Genomic DNA, 22,783 nt, shown 5'->3' on the forward strand with positions numbered 1-22,783 from the left:
CCTCCAAGGTCATTTCATGTCAGTATGGGGAGGGATTCGAGGAGTACACAATGTTCTAACCATGTTGTCCTTTTCCCCTCTCCCTCTCTCTCTCTCCCTCTCTCTCTCTCTCTCTCTCTCTCTCTCTTCCTCCCTCTACAGCTCCCACCTCTCCCCTATATCCATCCTGCCTGCTGACTCTGCTGAGTAAGTCCACACAAACACTCCTGTAATTTTATCCAGTCATGATAACATAAAAAGGCTATTCTCTATGTACACACACTCATACACACACCTAAAATTCTAGCTACCTAAGAAACTAATCGGAAAAAATCTTAAGCACCAAGCAAGCAATTATATCCTGCAATTTTTATTAAGAGAATAATAGAAAAACTGCAAACAAGGGGTAAAAGACAGACTTAGGTTAGGTGAAGTGTGAAGTGGGACAATAGGACTATCTTCTCCAGAGGCAGATAAAACAACAGGAATGAAGACGGATGAAGGGCTGGCAGCGCTGAGAAGAGTCGAGTTAAGAGCTAAAGAGGAAGTAATAAGGAGGAAAGCTGACTTTGTGTTTTGATTATTAAGCCAAACTAAAACGTTTTGCATTGCTTGGTGCTTTCACTGCCCTAAGGACATGAACTCAGCAATCACATGACTTCCAGGCCTCTGCTTCTTTACTGCATGACACGCAAGCGGAATAAAATCATTTTCTATGGTGCTGTACATTTATGTGACTTAAGTGACCTGAAGGCTTGAGGGCACTAACACAAGCTGTTTCACTGCTCAGGAATAACACATGAAATGGCTGCAAAAGGTCTTATCAAAAATAATCACATACTCATTTTCACCAATTGCATCTGTTGACATCAACATAGTATAAGGCTGCAACTAACTATTTTTATTATCAATTGACCTGCTCATGATTTTTGGTCTCTCAGATGCCATAAAATAGTGAAGAAAATCTCATCACAATTTTTAAAGCCCAATGCGACATCTTCAAATAGCTTGTTCTATCTGGGCCAACAGTTTACTACCATAAAATATTCCGTTTATTTTTACGGAAGAGAATAATCATCACAATTTTAGAAGCTTGGAAAAGGGAGTGTTTGGTAGTTTTGCTTAAAAATGACTTAAATAATTAATCATTTATCAAATTAATATTCTGCTGATGGACTGGTTGTATGACTAATTGTTTCAGCCTAGTGGCACATCATTTCTCTTTCAGGGTGGCTTTTTTCATAATTTTCAACATGCCAAGAAAGACCTGTTTGGCTTAGCTTTTTATGTTTACAAAATAAATCAGGAAGTAATAAATCAGTAAGTATTGGTAACAGTAAGTCATAAATAAGTCAGATTTCATCTAGATAAACAAACACCTGTGCAAGATGAATTCCAAGCAGACGATTGGATAAAAGGTTTAGAGCTGAAAGTGAAAAGTGAAAATATGATAAATAACTATGAGTTGAGTTGATCATTCCAGCTTCCAAAATGAGAGGATTTTCTGCTTTTGTTTGTCAAATATCATTGTAAACTGAATATAATGGGGTCTGTTAGATAGATATCATGTCACCTACAAGCTGTAGTAATTTTAACTGGTAATATAATAGATGAGGGACTCAGTTGGTTTGCTTTGCTGTAAACAGTCTGAAACAGATAGTGTGTGCTGTACATTTTTTCACATCATTTGATTTGCTATAGCACCCTACCAGATGTTTGACTGCCTTCTAGGTGTCACACAAGTACATTAACTGTTAGCACATTTGCAGAAGTGCGTTAGTTAGCTACAAGGGCCTCGGTGGCGTAATTAACATCTTCACTTTCCTCTGGCTCCCAGGATGTGTTCAAAAGGCCTGTCCTCTGTTTCAGACAAAACGTAGACAATAGCAGCAATAAAATACAGTGCTTTTCTGGGCAGTGTGTGTGTGTGTTTTGTATGAGTACTCGGGGCTGTGTTTGTGTGTGATGGATAGTTATTATTAGTGGAACTTCGTGCAGCGAGAGCCAGAGTTGCTGCTACAGGCGAAAGTGGGCATGTGGTCCAGGGAAATGTGTCCACAAAGGTGTGTGTTTGGCTGATATATCCACAACTCGCACACATTCATTTGACCTGAGCCCAGCACATTTATGAGATTTTGCCTTAAATGGACATAGTTGTGAAAGCCAAACACAGTTATGATCCAGCTCCAAGTCTTCCATTTTAAATCATGTAACTTTGTTTGTGCCTATATTCCATGTAGTGGCACAGAGCAAATTTAACTAAAGAGTAGAAATGATATATATATACTATTAATGTACAGAGAAAACCCTAGATTAAACCAGATGAACTACAATCCATCAGGAGAGCAGTTGGTGTGGAGGAGGTGGAGAGAGCTGGGAGTTTTCCCAGTCGATGTCTGTTTCTACCCGGTTTTCAACCTTTACTACTGTTGAAGCTGGAGGAGAGACAAAGCTAACAGCCTGCAAGAAGCCAGAGTGAATGACGAATGAATAGATGATGATCACACACACGTGGTCCAGTAAATAAAGCAAGCTAAATAAAATCTTACTAGAGCCTGTGGATCAACTGTTGCATGTCAGTGTAGCAGAGGTCAGTGTGTCTGCTGCTGTTACCTTTTAAAGGCTGTAATGTCCTCTCCTCCCCAGCTCTCGTTTAAGCATTATTAATCCTTTTAGGACAAGACCAGGTTATTGACTTAATAAGGACTTGTCAAATAGCCCAGAATGGAAAATAAAACATTTCATAGATTATCAGGCTTTCAAAAATGTTTGATACATTACTAACCTTAAGTAACGGTCTCTTACTACATAAACCTCATTGCCAGATGTATTTCTGTATTAGGCAAGGAACTAAACACACTGGTTTGGCTTTTAAAGCTACAGCCATTAGTCTGTTAATTCATTAGTGGAGTTGTATCTATTCATTAATAGAGGTTGATGACAGGTAGGATTATGTGAGGAGGATTACATGTGGTTCCAGAGGTGAAGGTTTTAACCTGCACATCATTACTGGGCACTGGCAAACCTTCCTCTGAAATCAAAGATCATAATTAAATAGTTGAACAATCCACTGAGCTTATTGGATTCACTATAACTGAACAGAAGAGCGCACAAATTAATCTCATGTAGAGACAACTCAGCAATTGAAGACAACGGAGAGCATTACACATTATTTAACTTTAATGTTCAAACATTACAGTGATCAGTCTTTGTTCTGATCAATTAGAGGAAATAGGATTGTTTAATTTTTCCCAGTCCCACCACTACTGAACAAAAACGTGGTTACAGGATCTCATTCAAAGTAGTAATGGTAAATCTTTAGCTTTGGTGCTGTGTAGACAAACTCATCAGTAAACTGAGCTGTGACAGTTTACCCTCATTACAGTTGAACTAAACTCATTCCAGTGAAGAAACATGGACTCCATTGTTACTCATTATAAAACATGGATTTAAACAGAGCTTAAAGTTAATTTTCATCTGCAGTCTCTTAACAGGTCAATATTAAAACATACACACAGTGGCAGAACAACACTTAGCAGACTAGACAAACAGGACATACAATACAAAGTTGCACATATTTTCAAAGCTTCATGTCCACTGAGGTCACCCTTATGAGCTAAATAAATATTAAGGTGTATTTTAAGGTGTCACAAAAATCTGTTAGCCTACCTGTGTATTTTTACAGAAGCTAGAATCAAGAATCAATAAAAACATAAAAACATGTTATGTAACATAATGCATCTTCCCACACCACACACAGTACAAAAACATGTAAATACACATAGGAATATCCGTAAAATTAATTAAGTCAATGTATGTTTGTGTGTTTTCCCAGGATAATTCAGCGAACCATCAGGGCTGCAGTGGAGCAGCACTTCTTTGAGCTGAAAACCTCCATCGACCAAGACCTCAGCAACTACGACAGCCCGGGGTGAGAGTGCACACACAGAAACACACAATACAATACAGACATACACAAAAAACCAAAAGCATTTAAGGTCCCATATTTGAAATTTTTCCTGTTTTATTTGAACTTTTTATATCCATAAGAAGATATAATTGTGGTTTTAAAACCATTTCAATACAGTTTTACATAATCTCTCTCACAGTTCCTTCAAATGTAGATAGTCAGTCAGCGTTTCGAACGTTCGAGTGGTCGAAATTCGAACCTAAATGCTATATGCTTATACTTTAGCCCCTGGTCTCATAATATAACTGTCATTGGATAGGTTATGCAATGATATATTGGCTTTCTGCCATCCAATAGTTGTGCAGTATTTCCTCAACATTTTTCTGACTTGTGGCTTGCTAAACCAGTGACAGAATGACTGCTTGGTGTTGTGCTGTTAATAAAGTTAAAACAGCAGGTTGGACAGGTGGGCCGTGCTGGGAGCATACCTGAAAGTGCTGGCTGTATAGTTGTGACATCACAAAGTTACTGAAGTCCTGACAGCTTGTTTCTGAATAAAGGCTGTGTGCATTTCCCTGTGGAATGAGCACTTTGATATTTTCACAGTATTTATATAGCATCTAGACCTGCTTTATAATCATGGAAATGTGTACAATATGAGAACTTTATATCAAGATTAAGCACTTGCCACGGCATTTTTTACATACCTTTGGGAAGACTTTGAAGTTGCACCTGCTGGTAGAAACATGCGTTACACATTTTCCTGGGTGGCTGAAAATGGCATTGAATGACCTTAGAGAAACATATTTGACATAGTGAACACTGTGTACAAAGGCACAAAGCCAATCGGATGGATCAGGTTGCCAGTAAACATGTTGACAGTAGTGTTGTTAATAAGCAAACTGTACTTGTTGAAACGAGCAGCTGTTCAAGTTGGCAGTCACCTCCAAGACAAAACAAGATGTAAAGGAATTTGTGGTTTCCAACATCAAAGAGACATGACGTCATAAAGGTTTTACTCTACATACTAAAATAAATTTTATCTGCACCTGCATAGCAAAGTTATTAGTTTATATTTAAAATGAAAGTACTTACCACATTTCATTTACTTTTTGAATGTTATTTTCAAGGGTGAGTCCCAGTGAGCCTGCTGAAGAGGGTTGCCATGGAGACGAGGAACAACAAACGGACCCTGAGGACAGTCCCTGCGACACAGAAGGGGATACCCCACTCACAGAAAATGAGCAACACATACAACAAAGCCAGACCGTCACACAGGTCTGTTGGTGACACAGCAACACACACATACACATAAACCTATACCACACATACACCTGCATGTTCACAAACACCCTGTCAGTGTTTTAGTTCACATCTTACAAGACATCAAGCATGCACGCAGCCAGAAACAGCACAGAATCACCCATGTTCACAAGATTATTAAATGTTAACATAAATGGAACAATGGCGAAGCATAATTGTCTCGCCTATGTACAGAAATTGAAAGTGAAAATATTTGACAACACACACTCACACCATGGAAATTTCCCTCTAAACACACACACAATGCACAGACCCAGACCAGTTGCTGTGTGGGCTGGCAGCATATTTCCCACAACTGACCTCCTTCCAGTCTCAGTGTGTCGGTTCATTCGAAGGCTGAATGCTTGTTACTATCACCACAATTCATCTTTGTCCTGCTCTGATTGTTACAATAGCTAGAATTCTACCAGGGCAGCAAGCAGAGAAAACAACAAGCCTGTTGCACAAATACACACACACACACACAGACACACACACACACACACAGATCATCAATGAATACACAAATGCATACAGGCTGTGTCTTGTTCTAACTAACATCAAGTCATTAGGGAATGACGTATATTAAAAAAAAAAAAAAAAAAAAGCTTTTTCAGTGTAAAAGAGGTGAAAGAAATCTATCAGAGGTTTACCCCGAGAGGGTTTGCAATGTCCACTTTTTGTAACTTTGTGAAATTGATCGTTTCCCCAGGAGGTACATAGATTCTCAACATTTGGGTAATTTTTTTTATGTCCTGCCATCATGGTACAGCGTATTTTGTCATGCTGGTGTCGCTGAGGAAACACTGACCTCCCAGAAATTGAAACAAGTTCAAAATGATACCAGATGTTTGTTTTTGTTTTGTTTTTTTACATCTGTTAGCATTCCTGATGACATTCTCAATGACAAACTATTAGGCAAGGCAAGGCAACTTCATTAATTTCATTTATCTAGCACATTTCATACCCAGGACAAAATTAAATAAAAACACCAAAGGACATCTAATGGACCAGTCCCTGATGATCTGGAGGATGTAGCAGATCCATTTAGGGCCTGATTTAAAACCAAGTAAGATGATTGTTAAATCACTTCTAAAACTGACTGGAAATCGTTAATCAGCTTTTCAAGGTCATGTCTGGACAACAGGTCTGTGATTCTGGTGATATATTTTTAATGATTAAAGGCTGATTTCACAGTTGACTTGATCTGACAACTAAAATAATCTAATATAACGGCCAGGCTTCTTACAGATTTGTCTCTTATCATGGAGATCCTGGCAGGACATAAGGCAGTCAAGGTGCCTCTTTTCTTTTTCAGTGTTCGTCACATACATTTTTAGTAAGTCTTGTCACAGTGGAAAACCCCTTGATACTACTACCCCCTTTGAGCCTCAGTGGCTCTTGTCCCAAGAACCATTTTAGAGTCCAGACAGCAGGAGAGGGGTGAAGAGACGCAGGCAACATGGCGGTCAGAGTGAGATGTGTCCAGGGACTAATGAGAATCCTGTCATTTCTGTAAACAGTAATCTGGGTCCAACTTTAAATAAATCACAAAGGCATGCATGAGCACCAGACCCCAATGCTCACAATGCACTGTTTACTTTCTTTATATAACAGGTATTCACACTGATATGCATATACATTGAGACATCATACTGCTCTTTACTACAACTCATTAATTCTGCAGTCATGTGATAGCTGCCTCTTCATGAAGGCTCACAACATTTCTGTTTAGTTTAGTGAACATGTATGACCTTAACCTCCAGTGTTCAGTAACAGTGTAGTATTATTTAAATGGTTCCAATGAAACGTACCAGTTTTGGGGAGGGTTGGATAAATAGTTTTGAAGTCTAGCAGTAATGATGGTAAAACCCCTTCTCCTTGACTTTGGGATTTTTTCATATATTGGAGCTTTGCACTGAAAAGGGGAAGCGAGATAAGACGATTAATAATGAGATTAACATACTGTATATATTTACCTCATTGTTTCCTGAGTAATTTAAGGGTCATCTTTATGAGCGGTCATGGGTAGGGCCGCCACATTTGAATATTTATTTGTGCCATATATTTTTTATCTAACACTGCTTCTCAAAAGAAGTGAAACTACACACATGCTGTGTGGTTTCCAAGAATAGGGATGCACCTGTTTCTGTTCTGTTCTGAGTCCCAATTTAACACAGTTTCTATTCTTGCCCATTTATATCTCATGCTCTGCTATTCTAGTTGTGTGCAACTCCAATTCTTATAAACAATCATTAAAAACAGAAAATTAATTTGAAATCTTTTCCGGTGTTTTCTTCCAGGATTCACCGGACTCTGGTGCCACCCTGGAGGAGAGCTTGGGAATGGACCTGGATGCAGAGGCTGTCAGAGATGCTGAGAACAACATCAGTACTGCCAGGTGAGCTACCTAATGTATAGTTTACTTTTAAGCCTTCAGTGAAATCCATTTTAACTCAAGTCAACAAATAGCAAGTAACTTCACCAGAGTGAGATGCTTTTTTATTCTAGTCATTCATTTTCCAAGAGTCAAATTAAGAGTTTAAAAGATCAAACACATTTGGACTAAATTTAGACTTAATTTGGACGAGGTAGATAGATGTGTGTGTTATATGTAGTGAATGTCAGTGATGTGAAGAGAGGACTTTCCTCTTTCCCAGAGAGAGTGGAATTCTTTTTCTTTAACATGTTCAAACAAGGGGCAGTGATGTTGTCATGCACTGATCACTTGACACCTCACGTTTTTAAATCACTTCGACATGCTGTCTCAGCCGAAGTTCCTTTTTTACACTGCATCATATCTCATACTGTATTATGGCTCCAGCTTGTGATTGTTAACAAACATAGATAATGTGCTACGTTCAATTTGACATGCAGCGTTAAAACTGTAAAACTGGTTCAGGCAGCCACTGCTTTAATACTGTTTCACGCCTATTCAAGTAAAATGGACAAAAGTTAATAGGCAGGACGAGATGATTGATAGATCAGTAGACACAACAGAGAGTTGTGTGAGTAGAGTATTTTGTTAATTAATTTAAGTCATATTTTTTAGGTATATCTTATGTTTCTTATCTTTGATTTCAGGCAGGACAATCAAACCTGTGACACCATGGAGCAGACCGACACTATAAGCTGTGTAAGTATCAGTATGTGGGAATGCATCACAGTGTATGTGTATGATCTGTGAAAACATTTAGCAAAATATTGCTTCAAATTTCTGCCACACCATCTCTCCACCAACTGTCCTTTCCTTCAATTTTCCTTCTTTTCTAATTCATTGCTCTCTTTCTGTCCTCCATCCACTCTCCCCTACATTCCTGCCGTTATCTTCAGCTAGTTGCATCTGTTTTCTTTATTTCTTCCATCTCTTATTTGTTTCTTTAATGCTTCTCGCTCTCTCTGTCCCTCCAGGACTTGAGTTCATGCCGCTGCGATCAGAACGCCAACACCAGCGAGACCAATAGGAATCACCTGTCGCCATGCCAACCAAACTCTGGCCACAATCCCCACCTCCAACTCTTTCCTGACAACCAGTGGGAAGGTATAAAATCTCCCTGTCTCAGCAATACCAGCACGCTCTGTGTTCACCAGCAAAACAAACAAAAAGTGTAAATTATTTTACAATATTTTCAGATAGTGTCAAGTAATTGAAATCGTTCCTTAGAGAGGATGGGCTCTTCTCATGGTTCTCTACATTATCTAATTTTCTTTTGATTTATTTAATTATTAATCTACAAAACACATTATATCCTTGTCCCTAAATTATTTACTTTCTCCCAGTTTAGTAGAATGCAGTTATTCTGCAGTGTTAGTCTGTATGATTTGAGGTTTGAGTCACCTGTAGAGTACTGTTGTTGTCTTGGATACCATTAAAACTTTTTATGACTCTGGGACTTAAACACCCCCAGTATTTTTAACTGAATCTTCAAATTAATGAACAATTAGTTGGTTAATCTATTATTTAACTTTGATTAATTTTGATAATTGAATAATTGTTACTAAATTTTTAGGAAGAAATTGGAGCTTCGAGTTTCTCATGTGTGAGAAATTAATGCTAAATGATTAATCAATTAATCAAGAAAATCTAATAATAATAATAATCAAAAATGAAAATAATTGTTAGTTTCAGTCTTACTTCCAAAACTGACTTTTAGGCCATTAGAAAACTGTTGGGGCTTTCCTTCTTTATTTCTCCATAATTTTGTTGAATATCTGTTGGGACTGAGGAAAAACGTGACCTCATTCCTTTTTGCATTTATACCAAACACATATGCACAAACACTGAGTGAATGTTTGTGAGTGAAGTTAGGAATGATTGACCTCACCACTCCTCTTCTCTGCTGCCTCTCCCCCTATCCCTCCTCTTTCTGCTCCTCCTTCTTATTCCCCTCTTCCTCCTTCTTGTCTTCCCTCCATCCAAACAGCGTCACCTCCCTCCCATCTCCACCTCCCTCCCATAGACTTCTCATGTATGCATCTGCAAAAAGAAGGCCAAGGTAAGTAGTCTCATATCAACCCAACCATTCACCAGTCGACCCATCCTCCCGTTCATCCTTTCTCGTTGATTTTCTTCCTGCTGGTTGCTCTGTGGTTTGGACACAGTATGGGAAACTTGATTAATATATTCTCACAGTTTTAAATTTGCTTGTGTCATATTGATGATGAGTAAATCCCTGCATGTAAAACACTCTTCCTTCCATCAGTTGATGAGACGTCTGCTTTTACTTTCTCTCTTTGCTCTTCCCTCCTGCTGCAGCCTCACTTGTGACTGATCAGGACACATTTTCCTCTCTGAATACACTTTCTCCCCTGACTCTGCTCCTCTGTGTCTCAGCCCTGTCTCATTATCTTTCTGACCCCTCCTTCACCCTCTCCTTTCTCCCTTTTTCCCCTTGACTCAGCTTGTTAGCATAGCACTGACAATAAGTGAGTGACTCAGCAGGGTACTGAAGAAGAAAATTAATTTATGGTTCAATGTCTCAGCTCTAAAGCCCCCTCTCAGGCAGCTTTTGTATATTGATATGTACACTACCTACAACACTCTTGATAGTCAGGGATTAAATTAGACTTTTCTCTCCCTCTATCACTGACCTCCGTTGACTTGCTCTGACTCCGTCTTCTCTCTGTTTCTTACCTCCTCTCTCCAGACCCCATCCCGGCTTACAAATCCTGGCAGGATGACAGCGAGAGTGGAGAGGCACAGCTCTCCCCCCTGGCTGGTCGCATGGTTCCTCTCCCCCCGCTGCCCCTGGAGGAGGAAGGCGAGGATGAGGAGGGGGAGGGAGGGCAGGACGCCTCCCCCTCTTCTTCACGCTCCCACCCTCACCTTCTAGCCCGACGCTTCCTCGACTTTGGAGCGCACGGTGCCCAACGCTTCCTCCAGCAGGACCCAGACGCCACCTCACCCACCAAAGCACAGAGGTACGATGAAGCACAGACAACCAGCAGTGCTAATTAAGTGTATAATCTTTGGTCCAAGTTAGACCATGAATGTCTAGTTTGTGGTGCACTTTGATCAGGCCGCGGCGAGCATCGTTTGGCTCCAAAGAGGCGATGAGAGGAGGAGATTCAGTGACCCACCAACTCACCAAGAAGCTACAACATCTGAAGAAGAAAATCAAACAGTTTGAAGAGCAGTTTGAGAAGGAGAGGAACTATAAGGTAGAACTATAAATTTGAAGTAACTGTAGAACATGTATATTGATATTGATGGAAACAACCAAAAAATCCTGCAGTCAATCACATTTCAGTCTTTACAACTTCAACCTTCTCCTCCTGGTCCTCCTCTGTACGTTAAGTTGTTCTGTCTCCTCAAATAATGAAAAGCCCAAAATATAAATTACATTGATGTATCATAAATACTGCACAGGACCATAGACCACTACTAGCTGATTTAGAAACTGATTTATGAGGCCAGAAATATAGGGTTTATTCACTTTGTCATTAATTGGTTCAGATGAGTTATTTTCAGCTAGAGCCAATGTGCTGTTTGTTGGATAAAAAACTATGTCTGAAATTATAAATAAACATTAAGAGAAACAGAAACAAACAGCTTTGAAGTAGCCATAAACCTTTGAGGTGACACTGAGGTTAATTTATATTGGATTCCCTACATAGTGCTGAATGGGGTCTCAAGTCCTGATAATTTATTATTTTGCATTTTGAGTCTTCCTGTGTAAAAGCATAAGCTAACTGATTAAATTGTTCTTCCTCTGTTTCCTCTTCCTCTTCCCAAAGCCCTCTCATGGAGACAAGGCAGCTAACCCCAAAGTCCTCAAGTGGATGACCGACCTCACCAAGATCCGCAGGCAGATTAAAGGTAGAACCACTCGCTCTTTCTCCTGTGAATGTGTGTGTGTGTGTGTGTGTTTGTGTCGGGGTTAGAGTGTCTGTGTGCCATCCTGTTCCATGCTGGACAGCTTGACCCTCCCCACTCCTAACCTTTGACCTTTATAACAGCACCGCATGTATGCTGGTTTAACACACATAAGCAGACACGCACATGCCAGGGGTTAACGTGGCTCTCATATGCGTGGCTCCCACCCTCCAATGTGCTGGTGCGTCCTTGTGAACCCACATTCATTACCTGAGGTGAGCTCAGTAAGGTGAAACTGTGGAAAATACTTTATGCATAACACGTTTACAAAATAATTGGAAAAATCTTCAAACAACCTTAATTTTGATCAGTAAATGCCAAAGTTTGAAATGTGTTTTTTTGTCCTTTGGTAAACTGGTGTTCTTTCTTATTACATGGGAATTAAAAGAGGGTGAATTGATTAATATTATCTAATACACTGAATCTGATAAATATGAATCCATTTCTACACTGCAGTTTCTCTAGCACAGTCCATGGTTTCACCATACTGAACAATCCCCAATTACACTCGTCCACCTCCTCTCTGTGAGGTGACGGCTCTCCTTTTTGGAGAACGCAGTGGCCGAAACATTTCTCTCTCTGTTTCAAATCAAAATTGAAAATCAACAATAACGCGAGCACCCGCTCTCCACTTTCCTCCCTCCTCCTCGTCGTCCTCCTATCGCCCAACGACCGATTGATTGATTGATTGACTGACTGATCGGCCAACCAGGACGCCAGCACCACCTTTTACCCAGAAGCACGCTGAGGCACCAGGCTTTGCTCCATTCACACAGACGCCACCATGCTCCCTCCTCCCCTTCCTCCTCCTCCTCTATCTGCTCACCTCCCCATCACACACTCACCCCCCCGCTCCACCCCTACTCAGGCCTGAGCTCTAGACCGTTTCACCTCAGTAAGTACCAACCCCTCAGTAAGTAGACATTACATACATTACTGACAGTCACAATGAGGCGGCACTGTGAGAGCATCTTGCTTCTTTGTTCTGTGTATTTCCTGTTGAAACAGCATGTTGGCACTGAATAGTTAACTAGCGGTGTGTGTGAGTGAAGTAACGTGAGGAAGACGAGGGTTTTGATTTGAAAATAAAAACATGATTGAGGTATTTATTGATAAATACACATTTAGACATGGAGTATTTTCTTTAGGCTTTAAAAAATAGATTTTATTTGATTGTGACAAAACTATGCACTTAAACTTTTTATTATTAAAGTTATATTTCTGTACAGCCTAAGGAAGCGAGAGCACCGGTGGTACGTAACTGAACAGAACTTAAATTAAAAATCGGCACAATCAGCTGCATCGTGTCCCTGAACCCATTAGATTGCCCCAGGGGACTGAATTTCGAACAATTTTACAATCATACATTGTTAGGAAAAAGGTTTTTGCTTGCTGTATTTGGGCTTTTATTTAGTGTGGTGGTGTGTGTTTTTGTTGAGGGCGTTTGTGTGCATGCTCATATTGTGATTAGCTCGCCTTAACCACCACAGCTGTCTAGTAAACTCCTGCATGGCTGATCGTCCAATCAAAGATGTTTTATGTGCTGCCTGAAGACTTAAGGTTTTCTCCCCATTGTCTCATTTTCTGCAACCTGCCCTGGTTCCTTCTTTTATACTTTACTCTTTCTATCCCCTCCCCTTTTTTCCTTCATCTCCTTCCTCATCACTTTATCCTCCATCCTCAGATGCCAAACACCGTGCAGAGAGCGAGCTCGGCCCCCAGACTCGTCCTCGGAGCAACACCTTGCCCAAGAGCTTTGGCTCCACACTGGATCAGGGTGCCTGCGATACAGCGGGGGAGGTAAAAGGTCAGCGTCCCACCAGGGAGGAAACACTGGAGCTGATCCAGCGCAGGGTCAAAGGGAAGCGGCAGGAGGACGGCTGGCCTGATGACATCAAAGTGAGTAGAAGATATTTTTGCTAGGACTCACTTTAAGGCCCTGCACACCCAGAGATGTTAATAATACTGTGGTTAGACATCTGCTAAGAAAAAAGGTGTGTGGAGCTGTGCTGGTAATTATATTATTTCACCAAACTCCATGTACTAATAAGAGAAAGGTTTTTAAGTTGTCCACCCCGAACAGGTGAAACAGACTAAGTTTGTGAAATGTCAGCAATTAAAATCTAATCATACAAATTGAAAACACCTGTGCAGAGGTGTGTCAGGTCTTTAGGACCTATGGATAGAACGATGGATTCTGCCTGGCATTGAGTGATCCTCACTTGCTTCAGAGATAAGATAAAACATAATTTAAGAGCCACTATGCAGAAATATAATTAATTAATTAACAATTTTTTTGTAACACAAAGCAAAAGTGTGAGTTAGATAATCTCAATTTACAATATTACACTTGAATTGGCATGAAACATGACTCAGCGATGCACATATACAAACTGTGGCAGATCACAGCTGTGCAATATTATATTAATATCTGCAGCTTGCACAAGGCATTGGAATAGAAAATCTGTACTGAGTTAATGTTACCGTTAATCACTGTTAACAACAATAATAATTATAACTAGAGCTTCATTAGGGTCCTCGCACCTTTGTATTAAGAAAGAGGAGCTTAAAATCAATTCTAAATGTAACAGGGCGCCAGTGCAGAGCAGCTATTACATGATTAACTGTGTCTGTCTTTCTGTCTCTGTAGAAGATGACAAAGGAGCAGTTGTCCTGTGAGAAGACAGTCCTGCAGAAGAACCTGCTGCACTATGAGGGCCTGCATGGTCGACCGGTAAGTTACCAACATCACAAATCCTGATTAGATGTCAGTTCATCAAAGCACATTCAGACTTTTTCTGACCAGCTCTGTCTCTCTCTCTCTTTCTCTCTCTCTCTCTCAGGTGACCAGAGAGGAACGTCTGGTGGTGAAGCCTCTCTACGATCGCTACAGATTGGTCAAACAGATGCTCACCAGAGTTAGCATCACACCTGTCACAGTAAGTACACGTAAAGTCAGTGTTACATTTATTTTACCATGTAAGCCACATACTCACTAATAATCTAAAATAACCCCCCTTCCTCCTCACTTTAACCCACCCCCCACCACCCTCAGGTGTCCCCTTCCAGTAAGAGGCGGAGTCAGACCCTCCAGCCAATCATAGAGGGTGAAACTGCTCATTTCTGGGAGGAGATCAAAGAGGAGGAGGAGGACGAGCGTAAAGGTGGTGGTGGAGAAGAAGATGATAGGGAGGATGAGAGGGAGGAGGAGGAAGAAGATGAGGAAGAGGAGGGAGAGAGCAGTGGTGGGGAGATGCAGAGCTCCGAGGTCATCATGGCCGTTGACCTTGTGTCCCCGACCGACAGGCAAGTGAGGAGCCAGAACCAACAAGACAGCGACGGTGACTGTCCAATGAGAGCCAAGCTTGAGGAAGGGTCAGGGAGGCTGGCGCTCGACCTGCGACTCTCCAGCTCCAACGCCTCATCCATGTAAGAGCAAACAAACCACACAGTTAATGTGCACCAGGAAAACACCTGAGTCACATTTACCAGTTCTTTTGTTTACATTTACAGCTGTAGGAAAAGTCCACCAGGGTCTAATTCTCGCCATTGTGCCTTTTCAAGTACGAGTCATGCTTTCTCACCACCTCAGTTATAGAGCTTGTGAAAATACAGACTCCAGCAACACTGTATCAGTTTTACATAAATCATTTCAAACACTTTTCTCCATCCTTCATCTGTGTTGTCTGGTTTGAATAAATATGGTCGGATATCATAGTGAAATGACTCACAGTCATCCAATATTTGTCTCCTAGATAACATTACAATCGTTTGTTTTTGTTGTTGTTGTTGTTTTTTAACGTCAATGCTCTTGAGCACAATCTGAGTCGACGGTGACCCACAGCCTCACACAAACCAACAGAAACAAAACAGGCAGCTTGTTTAGTTAGCTGGCAAAATCCTTCCAAAGTAGATCCCTGTGCTAATGCAGAAAGATCATTTCTGTCTTTACTTTCATTTAGACTCAGAGACAAGCATTTGAAAAGATTTATATAAATTCTAAAATTAGGAGCCTCATGCTTCTTGCGCTGACTTTGTTTTGAGTCATGTTTCTCAACTTGAAGGAATTAACAGCAATGGTGAGGGCAAGTTTAGAATTAGTCCCAATGGCCACAATTAGGGTTGAAGGTTGAAAAATAGTGGCATGTTTCTTGAAAATAGACCACCAGTTTGCAATTTCACATTTGCTGCATCTGTTTGAGACATTTACCTTATAACTGTCAAAAAAATGTCAAAACATAAGCTTAGAAAAAAGAAACGGCATAAATAAGAGGATGTGGATATGGGGAAGTTTCCATGGTGACTGCTATTTAAGAGATTATTTCTGACAGAAACATCTGTTTATTTCTGTGGGTGTCAGGTGATTGACAGCAAAAAGAGTCTAACACTACATACAGTGTGCACTACAACTTAAAAATGCGGGGGGGATAAAAAGGCTTTGTGTTTACCATGATTAATTATTCTGTTACGGCAATTTTGTGTCCTATTTTTTTTTTATACATTGTATTATATATACTATATACTTGTATATTATAACTAATATCAGCCTTTTTCTTGTTGGAGTAAAAGACGCTCTGATTATCTTTAACTTTGCAGACAGCAGCAGGAATAATGTAAGACAGGAGGAAAACACAGGTTGTAATCTGTTTAACGTGTCACCAAGCTCATTGCTGAAGCTAACACAGACACACACTTTTAATCTCCTTTATCAGATCAGGTTTGTACATTCAGGTCTCTTACCTGGAAATAATCCTGACAACTGATCCTTCACGCCACCACAGTTCACTTCCTGCTGACTTCCCTGGACTCATTTTTAATGGGTCAAGATCCAAATGGTTCCTGTTAATTTACAGAGTTGAGAGAATAAATGTGATTATAAAGCATCTCAGGTCTGCCAGCTCCAAAACTCCATTCTTACTTTGTGATATAGATTGAAGTTAAGTGTAGTATTAGTTTTATGGCACAGTGTGCAGCTGCATCCTCATGTTTCTCATCATCCTTTAGGCCAGAGCTGCTGGAACAGCTGTGGAAGGCCCGCGCAGAGAAGAAGAAACTGAGGAAGACCATCAGAGAGTTTGAAGAAGATTTCTATCAGCATAATGGAAGGTAGGTGGGAGAGACACTCGTCACACAAGGCCTTAGCCCTCATTGATCCAAGCAAGTCAACTGAAAAACATTTGCCTTCTTGTTGAAATGTGCTGTACAAATATACTTCCCTTGAAAAAAATAAGTCACTGGTGGAGCTACATCACACAACAAAGACTACGCATTTAATAAGTGAGACGCCTGTTTAAACTGTCATCTTGTAACTACATTGATAATGAGAGGAGATGCGTAAGGATTTGTCTCATCCAGCTTGGCAGGTGACTGATTGATGATTCATTTCACTTTGCAGTAATTAATCAGAGCAGTCTGGAAAAGTAAAGGGAAGACACCCAGTCTGTCACAATCAGGTGCTCAACTGTGAGAAAAAAAAGCTCGCTACAGAAATGGCACCAGACTGATGTTAGTTTGATCAACACCAGTTGGACTTAAGGAGGGTTGTGAACATAATCAAATCTGTCAGTGTACATCAGAGTAGAGCAAACGATTGGTTTTAATTGACTGAAATATAAATATTTTGATAACTGTCAAACATTCTCTAATTCCAGCTTCACAAATGTGTAAATAAACAGTAAAATATGATGAAAAATGAATATTTTATAGCATTAGTCAGACAGGATTTGCAAATTTTTCCACTTTTTTCACATATTTCACAAATTAAAAAATGTATCTGTAAATAAAATAACAGTTGGTCGCAGTCAAAAGAAAGATAGAAATCATGCCTGACGATAATCTTTGTTCCTTATACTTCATGTCTGTTGGATTGAATGGTCTGATTCTGGCAAAATACTGCCACCTTTGTCAAAATCAAACAGCCTCCACTGGGACTTTAGAGTTTCAGTTTATTGCTCAAAGGCGAGCTTCAGCAGGACATGAAAATGAAAGATAACTCTCCCCTCTCTCTCCTCTGCTATAGAAATGTTCAGAAGGAAGACCGAGTGCCGATGATGGAGGAGTACAGAGAGTACAAGAGGATCAAGGCCAAACTCCGGCTCCTGGAAGTCCTCATCAGCAAACAGGATTCCTCCAAATCCATCTAGACCCGCCCTCCTCAGACACCCGCTAACAACGCACACATCAACCGTCATCGCTGCTGAGAGGACCCGCCCAGGACGTCCACCAGTCTGTCGGACATCATCACACCTGGAAGGGATTCACAAGCACTCCAGCTAACAGTAACCACAACAAGGCGAGTCGTGACTATCAGTCAGACTTCATGATCCCTGCTAGGTCTGGTGCAGTCATGTCATGGAGAAAACTAAATTAGAGTGAAGTGCTGGGTCAGAGTTACAGTATACTTTCTTTTTACTTTCCTTCCTGAATGCAGGAAACTTTCCAGTAACATTTTGAGGGACTTTCAGACCTTACCTGTTCTTCAACAACAGGAACCAAGGTGAAGTTTTGCTTCTTGAGTCATAGTTTCTGCCCATAGAAAGTCCCTGAGGTAGCACTTTCTGATGGCCTAGAAACCAATCAACTATTTATGACTGGTCGAACAGCACACAACAAGACTGCTGCTGTTTGTGTACGCCATTCATTCGGACTGCAACCAAACCCTGGTTGTTGGTAATATCAGTATTAGAACGAGGGAAGGAGAAATTCTTCCTGACAAGTCAAGAAAAAGTAGTAAGCAAATTATTTAACAGAAACATTTCAAATGCTTTTTACTACTTAGTTGGTCTAATCTGCCAAATCTTTGCGAGTCTTGTGGCAAAAAGTAAAGATGAATGTGCTACAATCACTTTTAGCTGCTGAGTTAATCTGTGGTGTTTGTAGTTATTTAGCTAAAACCTGTTTGTTTTTGTTTTTTTTTAGCATTTTGACCACAAAAATCACTCAAAACCTAACTTTTGTTGATTTAAAAGAATACATCATTATCTATACTACAGCTGTTTTTCTTTGTTCAGTAGTATGGACAAAGATGACATTTCCCCATGACATGACTGCAGCGCCACTACCAGTCAAACTTAAATTCGCTCCGATCAGCCACAGCAAATCTCTGCTGCCTCATCCGACTTCATATCATCTAAAACACGGCCGCAGGTTAGATACAGAGAAAAATGAATCATCACTGTTCGTCTTCATCATCCCACCAACGTGACATAAGACTTTGCACTTGTCTTCTCATGTTTCATTTCCTCAACTTCTGCGGAAAAATAACAAACAGTCTGACTTTTTTATTTCACAAACTTTTCTGTTGTCGGTCTTTGTTCTTCACGTTTTTTTTTCCTCCACGCCGAGGAATCTTATCGGACAGCTCTGGACTGGCATTTTAGACTCTCTTCATTCAAGACATGCATTTGTTTGTTTATTTGGGACATTGTTCAGTGTGAAAAGTCCCTCTTTCTCCCTGCTTCAGCGAGTCACGATTTCTTAAACCTGCCTCCTTGGTGCGAGGCGATTGATTATTTTATTCTGTAAGTAGAACTTCATCTAACATCTTCATATCCCGGATGCTTCTGACTGATTTTAAAATTAATTCACAAAGTTTAAAAACATGTTTGTGCGTGTATTCTTGTTAAAAAAAAAAAGAATTGTACTCATACGTGTTTGAGAGACACTGTTCATGTTGAATGAAAAAGAATATCTGTTGTATTCCAAGGGAAAATGAAAAAAAAGAAATTGTATCACTTCCCAGTGTGACCTTGGAGCTGTTGTGAAAGACTGATTCTTATTTTCTTTATCATTTATTTCTTTTCTCCAGCATTTTCCCCGAATCTTTGTTTCTATTTTGGCACCACTTGTCAGGAAAATGTACAGAAGGTTGGCATATGGTGATGTTACATGTTTTTCTTCTTTGCAAACAACAAAAAATAGTTTCCTATGAGACTCTTACTCTGCTTTTAAGTTGTCATAAGCTACAATGTCTGGGTTTTCAAGTCAGCACTGACAGCACTTAAAGGCAGCATTAGACGGAAGATGTTCATAGGAAACAGTCCTACTCAGATTTGGAAATTTTATAATATAGATGGATACGGTTGTTGCAGAAATCATCTGGGAAATTCTGGACTAGTTGTGGCAGGTTCAGAGGGATTATGGGTGATAAACGCTGAGCAAGTATCTGTTCCATGTTGCTTCTTCTTCTCTGAAACCTAAGCATGTTGATTTTAGGTGAAGGTAGGAAGGTCCGACCAGGTTTTGTATCAGGTAGGGAAGAGCAGGAAGCAGTTGCTGTGCAGCTGCATCTGTGGTTCCTGGTTGAAGCTTGACTGTAGCTTTAAAGGCTGTTTTGTATCGATGAGGCACCGACACTGCCAGCACTGATTTTAAATGCAGAGAAGCAGCTCCATCTGTGGTTAACTCATATTCTTCCCCAAATGATGATGTCTTGTTTCACAGAGATGGTGCTGGAGGTCTGATAAAAGCTTTAGCATAATGTCCACAACACAGAGAGGGAAGTTTTACAGCGAAGAAGGTAAACACAAAAGCAACCTCAGCTGCGTTTCTGTCCATGGTCAGATCTCCAGTTCCAGTGAAGTTTCATTTCCTGCTGGCAGGTAAAATGAGAGCAGGAGAAAGTCAATTTTGCGGTTTGATGCATGCCAACAAGTTTGTCCTCTTTGTTTTTCTTCTTCTTCTTAGAGGCCGTGTTGTCTTGTATAAGATCAGATTCAAAGATATCACAGTGTGATTTTAAAATGTGGGATGAAGAAATTTCTAACAGATGCTGAATTTTGGGTTTAGCTGGTAAGTTAGTGAACCAGCTGTTCAGGAGGTCAAGTTCTGTTATCACAACCTCAGTGACTGGTTAATTGTGGCATGTTGTAGCTATTGAAGGCAGATACGACAAAAATTGTGCTTTTCTTACTGTATCGATGTACATTTACCTGCCAGAATCACAGCTGACTGCAGTCTTTTCAGTGGACGGCAGAGTTGACGGTCAAAGGTTTGAATGAGACTAAAAGTTGAACTTTTTCTGTTTGTGAACAAAATGAGGGAGGGAGGGAGGGAGGGAGGGTGCAGTGTGTTTGCCTGGATGGTAAAAGAGGTTATTTGATGTAAAAAGATGTTATTTGCACAGCATTCACAGAATGCAGCCCTTTTGTGTTTTTTCATTTGTATTTCTAAAAATGAAGCACTACTTCTATACAAATATAAATATATACTGTACATAAAAACACCCGAAGGAATGAATGTCAGAAATGTTAAATTATTTCAAACATTACGTTTGGCCCCCTTTGGTTCATTATATTTGTGATGCCCTGAGAATGTGTTTTTTTATCATATAATATTACTATTACTATCATAACAATTATTTTGTGTGATAATAACGATAATAATCCTTTTGTATCTACTCACTAACTGTAAAACCAGCTGTAGAAGTTAGTCTGGCACTGTGTGTGGCTAATCAAACATGAACCTTCTCTGTTTTCTGATTTATTTTGTCGCTCTGTGTAATATAAGTTCAAATAGAAGCAGTACTGTAGTGAGCTTGCATGGCATCAAGAACATAATAGTACAAAAAATATTATGTATTGTTTCTGTTATTTGTGCCATGAAGAAGCAGCAATAATAAAACTTTGCGTGGAGGTTTTACAGTATCCAGTCATGGGTAATGATGGGTTGGAACAACTGTGTGAATATTTGAGGTACAATTTTTTTTTTTTTTTTTTAAATCTAGTTTAACAGTTTTCAGCCTGACACACTCTGCTTAGACATTGTGTTTTTACCACTGTTGTCAGCATAATGTTCATGTTGGCGCTGCTGAAATACCAAAATATGAATAAATCTGTTAAACAAGAAGGTGAACAGGGATTGAAAAGCCAACGACAGATGAGTCGTACCAGAAAACATTCCAGTTTTTAATCATCATTTAAAAAGTGGAAACAATCTATCATCTGTCTCTGAAGGGCTTTTCTTTGAGTTTTTACATTTGATTTGTTTTGCGCCTCAATTCCTTTTTTTAAATCAACTTTTTGTTTTACATCGTGCCAGCAACAGAGTGGTAAAATGTCACATGTGGTTCACACGTAAACTGTAAATGTATTCTGTCTCTGTCAGTGTACAGTATGTTTCATCTCATACTTACCCATCCATCATGCATGGTGGTTTCACACACCTGGGATTCACAGCAGAGGTCAGTGTCAAAGATCTCACGGCTCCTCCTGGAAGAAATGATCAGTTTTTTTGGTCAAAACAGCAATGCAAGACATCAAATATATATCTTACAATTCTGTTAAGGGATTTTGAGTAAATGGAAGCCTTAAAATGTTAAGGACAGATGGTCTTGTTTCTTAGACTTGATCAGGAAAGCTGGAAAATGAAAAGTCGGGGCTGAAGAAACAGATTTGTGCTGACAGTGTTTAGATTTCTGTTCTATTCACAAACTCCAGTCACAGATGAATTTATTTTCTTTACGACGTCTTTGACATTGAATTTTGCTATAAATTCCTTCGATCAGAGGATTGCGAGAGAGACAGGTTGTAAACGGCTCTCTCTTGCTTCCTCTCGGTGATCTGTGTTTTATCACATCTATATATTGTATGTATCTGTAAATGTTTTCATACTTTGTGAATGCTTTTTTCTGTTATTTCTTCATTAACAAAAAGGATGAGAAAATACAATCAGTAACATTTACACATGAAAATAAAATTGACAAGCTTGCCACATCGGTTCTCCTCATTCTTGTGTGAAATAAACCAAGGTAAACTGGGATAAACTGTAAAGAGAACATATGCTCTGCCAAATAACCCTATATGATATCTTGATAATTGATTAATTTGGTAATTTTTTTAATCATTCAAGTCTTTAAAACTTTATTTTAACATGAGGTCACTGTTGATAAACATATGGTCAACCTTTTCAAGAGAACTTGTCATTTTGTCCTGTGTTCTAAAATCTCCACAATATAGCAAAAAATCCAGCCACTTAGCCTTTAAACTAAATATCACCAATGTTTTTGATATTAATAAAATGAATCACATTTTTGTTTTCACATCATCTTATTGAGCCCCAGTAGTTATAAAGAAAAAAATATAATGAATTGAGTTAGTAGTAATTACTGCCCTCTAGTGGACATTTTATCACAGTGTAAAAAGCACAGGACGTTTACTCCTTACTATACTATGAACGTTTAATGCCTTAAGACATTTTATACCTTACCATACTATGAT

The 22,783-nt window shown here is 39.6% G+C and overlaps 1 protein-coding gene across 5 annotated transcripts in view; it reads left to right on the plus strand.

The window, feature by feature from the left end:
- fam13b (family with sequence similarity 13 member B) overlaps positions 1 to 22,277 on the plus strand; it is a 78,773-nt gene extending 56,496 nt beyond the window's left edge. For 2 of the 5 annotated variants that reach the window (XM_056382275.1, XM_056382276.1), the window contains exons 8-24: positions 142 to 186; positions 3,815 to 3,910; positions 5,020 to 5,167; positions 7,495 to 7,592; positions 8,276 to 8,327; positions 8,603 to 8,732; positions 9,616 to 9,687; positions 10,339 to 10,612; positions 10,690 to 10,852; positions 11,429 to 11,510; positions 12,280 to 12,462; positions 13,252 to 13,466; positions 14,218 to 14,301; positions 14,411 to 14,506; positions 14,623 to 14,996; positions 16,572 to 16,673; positions 17,587 to 22,277. In XM_056382275.1, coding sequence (XP_056238250.1) covers positions 142 to 186; positions 3,815 to 3,910; positions 5,020 to 5,167; positions 7,495 to 7,592; positions 8,276 to 8,327; positions 8,603 to 8,732; positions 9,616 to 9,687; positions 10,339 to 10,612; positions 10,690 to 10,852; positions 11,429 to 11,510; positions 12,280 to 12,462; positions 13,252 to 13,466; positions 14,218 to 14,301; positions 14,411 to 14,506; positions 14,623 to 14,996; positions 16,572 to 16,673; positions 17,587 to 17,710 — 2,338 coding nt within the window. In that variant the 3' untranslated portion in view covers positions 17,711 to 22,277. The remainder of the gene's footprint in view (positions 1 to 141; positions 187 to 3,814; positions 3,911 to 5,019; positions 5,168 to 7,494; positions 7,593 to 8,275; positions 8,328 to 8,602; positions 8,733 to 9,615; positions 9,688 to 10,338; positions 10,613 to 10,689; positions 10,853 to 11,428; positions 11,511 to 12,279; positions 12,463 to 13,251; positions 13,467 to 14,217; positions 14,302 to 14,410; positions 14,507 to 14,622; positions 14,997 to 16,571; positions 16,674 to 17,586) is intronic. The other 3 variants (XM_056382277.1, XM_056382279.1, XM_056382278.1) reach the window with 3 other exon arrangements.
- Positions 22,278 to 22,783: the final 506 nt, after the last annotated feature.

The sequence above is a fragment of the Seriola aureovittata genome, chromosome 8 (genome assembly GCF_021018895.1).
Source record: "Seriola aureovittata isolate HTS-2021-v1 ecotype China chromosome 8, ASM2101889v1, whole genome shotgun sequence".
NCBI classification, from domain to species: Eukaryota; Metazoa; Chordata; class Actinopteri; order Carangiformes; family Carangidae; genus Seriola; species Seriola aureovittata.